Source organism: Limulus polyphemus, unplaced genomic scaffold (genome assembly GCF_000517525.1).
Source record: "Limulus polyphemus unplaced genomic scaffold, Limulus_polyphemus-2.1.2 Scaffold188, whole genome shotgun sequence".
Lineage (NCBI taxonomy): Eukaryota > Metazoa > Arthropoda > Merostomata > Xiphosura > Limulidae > Limulus > Limulus polyphemus.
The window spans coordinates 684,228-695,269 of NW_013665798.1; the positions used below are offsets into that span (position 1 = coordinate 684,228).

Consider the following 11,042-nt stretch of genomic DNA (forward strand, 5'->3'; position numbering starts at 1 on the left):
ACCCGTGGTAGGCAGAGCCCAGATAGCCCTTTGTGTAGCTTTGTGCTTAATAACAAACAACAACAATAATTGCTAAAAATGCTTTGTCCTTACGAAGGCATGAGTGGAAATGGAGCTTAAGTGTATTTTTTCATATAAAATAAATTAAGAGCTGTTTTAATATTACTGTTGTACTTTAAAATCGACGATTGTTCTTGTTTGTAACATTTCGCACAAAGCTACTCAAAAACTATCCGTCCCGAATTATAGAACTTCAGATCCACAGTCTAGCATGTAAACCATTTGGCCGCGCTCGCCGTAGAATTTATGGAAATTGAAAATGATAAAAACGTGTAAGCTTAGAAATAAGTTTGCAAATACAGAAGATAATGTGATTAATTCTGATTGCGTGATAAAATATAAAATGTACATATTACATATTCATTTCTAACATATAACAACAGAAAATTAGTAAGGAAGGTGAAAAAAAAATATCAAAGCCTCTTACTAAATGCCCTCCGGTGGTTTAGCGGTAAGTATGAGAGATTATCACCCTAAAAATCGGGTTTCGATAGCTGCAATTGGCAGAGCATTGATAGCCCATTGTGTAGCTTTACGCTTAACAATAAACAAATAAAAACTTACTAACAATGTCGTTATAGAAGACTTCCTCCATAATATTAGTGGCACTTCTTCAAAAATATCCCGAATAGATAAAACCGAATTACTGTCTTAAATACTTCTGTGTATTTTTACACAACTGCTATTCAAACGATAAAGTTAAGGTTTGTTTGTTTGTAATTATGCACAAAGCTACACAAGGGCTATCTGTGCTCTGCCCACCACGGGTATCGAAACCCGGATTCTAGCGTTGTAAGTCCGCAGACATGCCGCTGTGCCACTGGGGGGCTAAAGTTAAGGTAAATATTCGTTTGCTTTGACCTTATTTCAGAACTGAATTGATACGTTCTTTCTTAAACATCTTGGCTCGGAATTAATTTGTGCTGTGACTGCAACGTTAGCATTTTGTCATTGTTTCTCATAAAGAGTTAAGTGGTAAATAAGTAACAAATCTACTGCTTTTAGATAAAAAAATAACCTCGTAAATGTAAATCTCTAAATTCAGAGCGTAGATGTTTGCTTCTTAATACGTTCCAGATACTAATGTATCATCAAACCTAATATAAGTTACACTAATAGCAAAGTATTTTTTAGCATTGTGTTACATGGTACCTAGAAAATATGTCCTCAAAATTTACAACGAGAGGAATTATTTATCTCAATTTAATCCAAGTTAAACCTATAATTTACTTCCAATGCCTAAGTACAAATGAAGTTTTTTTTTATCGTTATCTTTTCATTTCCTTGATATTTTATTAAAGGTCTCATTAGCATTTGAAGATTAACTAAAAATATCATTAGGAAAAATTCCATTGAAAAAATCTCATCTTGGAAGTTTTTATTTTAAAACAAATCCGTTAAAGAGATCGTTATGCGCGTAGAAAGTCACGTTTTTTTCGATTTGCGAAATTTTTAGTGTTTTTTTACAACACCAGTTTATCCTATTCCGCAATAATAAAACGCATTTTAAACCACGTTTGTATAGAAATGTAAATAGCATTGCACGTGCTTTTTATTTGCTGTTGTATCAATGGCTTTGGAACTATATCAAGAAATTGTTGAGGCCATCTTTAAATTGATATCTTCATCGTTTTGTTTACGTTTAATTCAATTTATTGGATATTTTTAGTAGATATTTTAACATTTTTCGAGTAGTTTAAGAGTCAAATAGGTACTTACAATATCGTTGAACGTTGACTGTAAGCTGTGGATTCAACATAAGAAGCGCATTTGTAATAATATTCATATAATATTTTATTTTAGTGTTCCAGGTTATCCATGCGTAACTGCATTGATAGCCGAGATTCAAATTTACGATATTGGAGTATCGAGTTTGTTTTTGCATCTTCACTATACCATTTTGCTCTTTGTTTTATATACTTTGAAACTAGATCTAATAAAATCCATTTATTTGTTTCCATTGCATTAAAGGATCATACACTAACAGAACACGCCTCTCCCATCAACTCTTCGACATCTCAGGAAACAATTTGAATCTTTTCTGCCCTTATTATGCTCTGAAGTCTTTATGTATATATATATAGAGAGAGAGAGATTCCTATACCCTAATAAAATACCATCTCTCCAGTTCAAACAGACATATAGAATGTGTTATTTCACGTTCCAGCTGTTGAATACAGAACTTCTTTCTTTTGTTTCTTATACTCAGTAAAGACCGTATTTGTAATAAACCTTTTTTGTTATATGATAGTAACTGATAATTCTGAATAAAAATATGCGTATTTTTTATTACATCATTCTTTTAACAATTTTAATTTCAAGGTGATTTTTGTACAGAATAGATATAGAACCAATGCATCGGCTGCAAAAAAATATTATACCCATGAATTACTTTGCCAAGGTCACTCTAAGCTCATAACACCACTTTTTCGCTATTTTTCCTCTAGTTGCAGAGACTTCAGTTTCTCTCCTTTACTTCTCTTTTTTTTTTCAAGAAGCGCAGAACAAAATATTACTAGAAAATAATTTTTAATTTTACAAAATTTTGTAAAATATACAAGATAGCTCAAAGTGACAATGTAAATAATAATAGCTCAAAAATAGTTGAAAATGAATTAATGAACTAAAGAAAACCATGGCTGATGTAACGTTATGGTGCTCTGCAATCTTGGAAAAATACTACCATTAGAATGAGTCAAGAAACTATTCTTCTGCTGAAACTATGAAAAGACCAGTGTTACAACTTCCTCCTAAGCCGTCCCAGAAATGAAAAAAAAAACAAAGCTTCTCATAAAAATATGTTTGTATTTGACTTGTGTAATCCAGTTAAAACAAAGCTTCTCATAAAAATGTGTTTGTGTTTGACTTGTGTAATCCAGCTGAAACAAAGCTTCTCATAAAATGTGTTTGTGTTTGAGTTGCGTAATCCAACTGAAACAAAGCTTCTCATAAAATGTGTTTGTGTTTGACTTGCGTAATCCAACTGAAACAAAGCTTCTCATAAAAATATGTTTGTGTTTGACTTGTGTAATCCAGCTAAAACATAAAATGTGTTTGTGTTTGAATTGCGTAATCCAACTGAAACAAAGCTTCTCATAAAAATATGTTTGTGTTTGACTTGCGTAATCCAACTGAAACAAAGCTTCTCATAAAAATATGTTTGTGTTTGACTTGTGTAATCCAGCTAAATCAAAGCTTCTCATAAAAATATGTTTGTGTTTGATTTGCGTAATCCAACTGAAACAAAGCTTCTCATAAAAATATGTTTGTGTTTGACTTGTGTAATCCAGCTAAAACAAAGCTTCTCATAGAAATATGTTTGTGTATGACTTGTGTAACCCAGCTAAATGACAAAGAATTAAAAAAACATTGACATTGTTTGGTCAGAACGGGTCTTGTACATCTGCAAATATTTGTCCGTCCAAAAGATGACAATGGAAGAAATTTCATAAGAAGTTATTATATACGACGACTTGTTAATGGAAAAGAATTATTAATGCAGTGGGTTCAGTATTCTGTAACAGATGATCTAATAGCTTTTGCTGCAAAATTTTCGGCATGGCTAATTTTTCATTGTCATCGAACGAAATAAGGTCTGGAAATACATTTCAACACTTTTAAATTGACCTGAAAAGTGGCTAATCATCTGGAAGCATTTCAACAATAAAAAGAACTAGAATATCCAGTGAAATAGGCCTAACAATCGACACGGAAATTTTGTGCGTAATTAAGCAAGAGATAAATATTGACAAGATGCTCTTGAACGTTGCTTCTGGAATTGGACGCAAAGCTACTCGAAAGCTATCTTCGCTAGACCTAATTAGGAAGTGATAAACTAGAGGAAGGTCAGCTAGTCACCACCTTTCACCACTTCCCATCGAATAGTGAGATTAAGCGACACATTAGAGCGCCCCCACAGCTGAAAGATCATGTTCAGCGACGGATTTGTCGTTATATACTTCTTATAACACTTCTAGATACACTGTATAAAAATTGGTATTTTCAAAAGACAATATTATAAATCTAAGCTAGAGAAACAAACAAATTTTAAATGTTTCATAAAACAATATCTAATTACTATCTATATACTACTAAAACTCTGAGATTGTTTGTGTGTGTGTGCTTGTCTGTAATTAAATACAGCAAAAACGGCGCACAATACCGCCATATTTAAATATAAATGAGAAGAGAAACAGAATAAGTTTCATCAAAATCGGGCCACGGGTTACCGAGTTAGCCCCGTTTTTGTTTTTTTGTCACTTTTCGTACATTCCATTATTATAAAACTTCATTTATACAACAATATATGCACAACAGAATAACGGCACGGCTCGTAGAAAGAACAACAATAAAATGGACCTGCAATATTATTGGCTATTTGCAAATAGTAACTATCTAGACGAGGTAATAAAATAAAAATTAAGTCGAGAACAACAACAAAATTTTATTAAGGAAAACCTCTCGCAAGCATTGGCTATTATATTATTTCCCTGTCAATGTTCCCATCTTCATTAAAAGGCGTAAGATGACAAAAACAAGATCTTGAAGAATCTATCTATATACTACTAAAACTCTGAGATTGTTTGTTTGTTTATTTTCTCAGTAAAAAAAATCACACTACCGTTCGCACTCTTTACGAAACTTCTTACTTCACGTTTTTGAAAAACGAAATGGTCTTTCCGTTTACTCCCGATCAACAATCAAATATCATTACTTGAATTATGAATAACACGAATAGATTGAAATATTTAATTAAATTATCTCAAAATAAACCTTCATTTTGGTGCAATATTGGAATTAGCTTGAATTCTTCATAACCTCTGAATAGTGGTTGACCCAATGGGTCACGGTGGTCTAGTTGATAAATAAAAACCTTACTGAACTCCAACAGTCAACCATAGATTTAACACTTTAAATCTGCACTTAGATGGCAACCATTCAGCTCTAATCTGCTTCATAGACATTTGTTCATATTAATGAAGTTCTATTTAGATATTTTTAGGCAGGTTTAGGGATAGTTTAACACGAGTCATTTCTTGTCCTTGTTAGAGACTGTGAACAACACATTTACTTATTGGTAAACAATGTATTCGCAAAAACAATAATAGGAGAATTGTGGTTTTCACAAAAGGTAGAAACTGTAAAAAAAGTTTTTACATCTTTGCATTTTTATATTATTTTAAAATGCATTTTATTTCATGCACTCTTTTGAGCATTATAGGTATTCACTCTCATTTACAAGCTGTAACAAGTGAGACACAAATATTTAGTGGGTTTATTATGTACACTATGTTAAACTCTCTCCAGTCCACATTTATTATATTCAATACATGTTGTGGTTAAAAGGAAACAATGCTTTTAAATATCAGACACAAAACCCTTTATGAACAAGAGAAATATGAAACAGATCTACAAGTGTATGTTGGGGTGCTATGAACAACATAGTTTTATGTATGCTTAAAATATGGAACAACAAATGGGCAATTATGAGGAGTAAATCTTATTTTCTGTATGTTAAACTTATGAGTCAAAAACAATAAGCAAATTACTAAATAAATAAGAATTAGTTCATTTAGAAGGTTATAATCTCTCAACAGATAATAATCACAAAAAAAGCTTAGAAATATTTACTAAAGTACTAGAAAACTGAAGATTTGATCAAATTTAGATCAGGCCAAAATATGTGTTGAACTTAAATATAGATGACTATATATCATGTTCATGTGAATGTATGAAATTAATCAGAATTATATTAAAACTTATTGTTTTACCTTTTGCTGAAAGGAATAACAGGATCTGAGTACTACATGTCTGCTGTATCCTGTATCCCCACTCTTTGCTAGTTTAGCAGCAATAAATAGCACATATAGCAATAAAGAAGAGGTTCATTTGTAAATACAATTTTTTATTAATCAGTCCAATTTATAATATTTCATTGTAAAAGTGGTAAGTCCAACTCACTGATAAAATACTTTTTTATACTTCCTATTGAAGCTGCTTGGCTGGATTTTCAGTTTATGAATGCCATTTTACACAGTTAAGCTAATGGGTATATATGACATGGTTTGTAGTTATAGAAAACTTCAGCCATAACATTTTAATAGACAATGCTAATTTTGTAGAACATTTTCATGCAAACTTAAAATACTCTTATGGTGAATTTTTTCTTGTTTAGGTATTTTTTATAAGGTATTGTTTCTTATATTAGTTTGTAATGACACAAAAGCAAAATAGTTATTATTACTGGCAAATTAGAAAGTGATTTTCCTGAATTTAGGTGGTTTTCTAATGTTAATCAGGTGTTGCATTGTACTGCAAATTAATACAAATAAGAGATGATCTCATGAAAAAACTTGAATGAATCAAACAATTTAAAGAAAATTTAAGATTTTATATAAATTCTAGGCCTGTTTCACTTAATTATTAAGTTGACTAATTTTTAGGATCACTTTTTTAATGAATACAATATGGAAGGTGTGTCAGCAGAAAACAATGAGATTTATTTGGAACTGACTATTGAAAACTTATTAAGAGCCCTAAAATCAGCACATTCTGCAAAATCTCTTAAGATCAAGTTAACAAAGAAACGTGTGCCTTGTTTGACTATAGAAGTGGAGTTGGTGAGTAGAATGTAAAATAATAGTATCCAAGTATATTCTCTGTTGTTTAGAAATAGGAATGTAAGAAACTTTTTTCATCTTTAGTGAATTACATCTTCCATAAACATTTTAAACAACCTAATAAATAACAAAATAAATCTTTCCTCTGAAAAGATTAATTTGCATTTCTCAATATTTTTCTGTTTTTTTATATGTTTTGGATATTGTATTCTAATGTCAACTTTTTAACTAGTTATTATATTGCAGTGTAATTACCATAAACCACACGAGTTTCATTTGTTTTAACATGCTTGCCCATCTTTTCCAATTGTATGTAAGAGTTAACATTAGTTCAACATTGTGTGCATACATGTGTGGATATTTTGCATTGTCACCTTGCAACAAGTGGAATTTGGCAATTACTTTCAGCAATTTTAAGGATTATTTTTATTAATATTATAGCTAACCATATTCTTTGTAGTTTCCAATTAACTATGTGATATGTACTGTATGTAAAAACAATCTAAATTCATACCAATCACAAAATTAGAAGGACAAATGTGGAGTCCTTGTGACAGCATCCATTTTTCAGGTGTAAATAAGGGTGGGGAAAACTAGCTAACGTGAAAAAGTGTTATCCAATCATCTTTCAGTATATCTTAGTGATTATAAATTAGAAAAAAAGTAAGTGGTTGTAAATTGCCCCCCCCCCAAGACATGAAGAAAACAGACTGGCATGCACTGTATGAGTACTTAAAGGCAGGGTTTCTTAGTAAAACCCGTTAACAGTGTTTTTAAAAATTACAGTATTGGTTAGGTGATACTAAAATTTGCAAAAATTAAGTAAAATCTATGCCAACAAACAAAAAATTCAAATATTTCCTCATTTATTTCTTTTACTTGTCTGGTAAAATTGTTGGTGCTTTGTCACATTTTATTACTTTTATGTATTTATAAGAATTTGTGTTTTTATCTATTTCAAAGCTGTTGTTATTTTTTAATAGCCTTCCTTGGTGTCAGCATCAAGAATTGTTATTCATGATGTTCCAGTAGCTGTAATTCCTCGTAGACTTTGGGATGAATTCCAAGAACCTGAAATGCCCGATTTTGATGTTTGTTGCGTTACTTTTTCTATTTATGCAATATCTGTTGTTTGTGTGCATATTATGTGTTTTCTAATATATATATATATATTTGTGTGTGTGTGTATTATAAGGGAAAATGTGGATTTATTATTACTTATGCAGTTATATATATATATATATGATGTATTAACCTTTTTTTATACTGAGTAATTTAATTAGGCTGATACCATCTCTTTTGTAGGCTCTTACGAAACATAAAGCAAAATGATTATTAATTTTAAGAATGAGTTTTACTGCTAGGCAGGCCTCTTTCATAGTATGGATAAATTTAAATTAGTCTTTTCACCTGAAATACCAGATACTAATTTACTTGAAAATTGGAGATAGGTGTAATTAAACTTGTTTGGTTCTCTTATTTAGCAACAGCTTTGATCTGAAATCACTTTTATGTATCGGAAAGTTGTTCATTCATAGTAAAATGATGGAATTTGGTAAAACTGTAAAAAAAAAAGTATGGAGCACATATAAATAGTAATGTTGTTGTAAAAACATTAGTAGGGTTCAGAATTCTAATGTGTGGGACGAGTAAGTACACCAATATGATGTTTGGGCTTTCTTAGAGATTTCTACTGCACAAAACAAGAATCTTTCTTCCTTTTTTAAGAATTATCGATAGATATTCAGTCAGAATTTTCTGAATTTCCCCTAAGAAGTGTACCCTGTTTTCACTATTGCTAGCAACTTCATTACATTAGTGTGTGTAGAGTCACTGTAGATACATGAATATGTAGGTGCTACAGGTCATATAGATCAGGGGTTCTCAAACTTGTTGCTGCAGGAAAGTTTTAGGGTGGTCATAATAAATTTGCAATCCGTTACTCTACTCAGTTTCTGTAGATTTATTGGGTGGAGGGTGCGGAGAAAGGCTTTATTCAAGATGCAGAATGTTCATATGCTGAGAGAGTTTGGGAACTCTTGCCATAGATGATATGCATAACATGGTAAACATTATTAGTCACATAGATATTTACAACATTAAAAGTGCAATTTCAAATTTATTTGTTTTAAATTGTTCTCTTTCACTTGTACAACTACAACTACACATTTATAATAGCTCCTAGACAGTTTAGCTTCTGAGTAAGTAATTTGTGTGTGTCATAATGCTTTGTAAAATAAGTATTAATACTGAAATTTGGTTGAATGGACGTCAACTGCCAGTTATAGAAACACAAGTATAGAGGACAACATTTCGAAAGTCTTCTGCTTTTCATCTTCGGGTCAATGTGTGTTTGGTGTTGTCAGTCTTTATAGTATCCTGGTGAATTGTGGAGGGTGTGTTATGATTGATTGGTTTATCCCTGTTTCTGATTGGTGGAGAGACTTCCTGTAGATTCAACCAGTGATAGCCATAGGTTACTCACCTCAAATCTGGAATCTCTGTTTAGTGAAGGTTTTATTGTGTTAATGTAAAAGGATTCTTTAATTTTTCTTGGGTTCCAAAATTTGTCTGTGTCAACAATTCTAGTTTTTTCCCAGTCTATTTTGTGTCCAGTAGACACGGTTTGTTCTGCAATGGCTGAATTTTGTGTTTTCATGATTCTTGTTTTATCTTTATGTTCTTTTATTCTTGTCATGAGTCTTCTTCCCATTTCTACAATGTATGTTTCATTACATGAACACGGAATTTCATAAATGATGTTTTTGTGTTTCTCATTGGTAGATTTCTGTTTGTTTTTTACCAGAATGGATCTTAATGTCTTGTAGGATTTTCATCAGACATCTATGTTGAATTTCTTGGTTATACATTTGCAGGTAGGGGAGCTAAATGGTGGTAGTCTATTTCTTTCAGTTGTGGTCTTCAGAGAGTTTTTGATGAAGGAGGAGGTGTAACTGTTTTGTTTAAAGCACTCTGTGATCTTCTGGTGTTCTGTTGTGATGGATGTCTTATCACAAATATTTTCTGCTCTCTTGTTTAGGTGTTGGATTATACCATATTTTATCGAGGTTGGATGATAAGACTGGAAGTATAGGTATTTGTTATTTTGGGTGTGGTTTTCTGTATACAGTTGTGGTATTTTTCTCCCTTGTCTGCTGATGAGTATGTCAAGAAATGATAGGCTGTTTTGTTCCTCTATTTACATGGTGAAGTGGATTCTTTAGTCTATAAAATTCAGATGTTCTAGGAAGGCTGGTAAGTTTTCATGACCATGGGGTTAGATAACGGTGTTGACAGCATAACGGCTGTAGAAACTTGGTTTTATGTGTGGATGAGAGGACTCTTTCTTTAAAGTTTTTCATGAAAATGTCTGCTAGGATTGGAGAGATTGGTGATCCCATGGCTAAACCATCTGTATGTTTGTAGAATTTCTCGTTGTATTGAAAGTAGGTTGATTGTCTACAAATATTCATTAGTTCCATGATGGTGCCTATCTTCATGTCATTTCTGCGTGGTAGAGATTTGTCATTCAGCGGTCATTGTTTGGTGATACGAAGGGTTTCTGAGGTTGAAACATTGGTAACTAGGTCTGTGATGTCAAAACTGACCAGAATATCCTGGGATCTGATGTGTAGCTTTTTGAGTTGTTCTATGAAATCTGTCAAGTTGTGAATGTGATATTCAGTATTCCCTCATAGTGGAGATAGGATTGGTACCAAGAAGGTAGCTAGTTGATGGGAACTTGAATTTATACTACTGACGATAGGCCTTAAAGGTATATTAGGTTTGTGTATCTAAGGTAGTCCATAGAACTGAGGGGTAAAATTGTTGTTGGTTCCTAAGTCTTTGGCTAGCTTCTCATTGATTAAGTTTTGTTTCTTAAGTTGGTTCAGGTTTTGTTGATGAGTTTCTTTGTCTTTTTTATAGGGTCATTGGTGTTTGTCTAGTAACTGCTTGATCTGTGGTCCTAATTGTTAATGTCTAGGATGACTATACTATTTCCTATATCTACTGGTAGAATCTTGATTATGTTGTCCTGTTTTAGATTGTTAAATGTGCTACATTCCTAAGAATGTTGTAAGTTTGATGTCGGAATTGTTCAGCCATAGGTTTCAGGAAGTTTTGAGCAGCAGGTTCTTTGGTTGGAACTGTGATAGGTTGTATGGTGAAGTTTTTAACACATAGCCAAGAAATTCAACATAGATGTCAGGTGGAAATCCTACAAGACATTAAGAACCATTCTGGTGAAAAACAAACAGAAACCTACCAAGGAGAAACACAAAAACTTCATTCATGAAACTCCATGTTCCTGCAATGAAACATACATTGGAGAAAGGGAAGAAGACTCATGATAAGAATAAA

The 11,042-nt window shown here is 32.1% G+C and overlaps 1 protein-coding gene across 1 annotated transcript in view; it reads left to right on the plus strand.

Moving 5' to 3' along the window:
* LOC106478197 (checkpoint protein HUS1-like) overlaps positions 1 to 11,042 on the plus strand; it is a 31,692-nt gene that overhangs the window by 6,876 nt on the left and 13,774 nt on the right. Inside the window, exons 4-5 of the mRNA XM_022381758.1 lie at positions 6,504 to 6,680; positions 7,664 to 7,771. Coding sequence (XP_022237466.1) covers positions 6,504 to 6,680; positions 7,664 to 7,771 — 285 coding nt within the window. The remainder of the gene's footprint in view (positions 1 to 6,503; positions 6,681 to 7,663; positions 7,772 to 11,042) is intronic.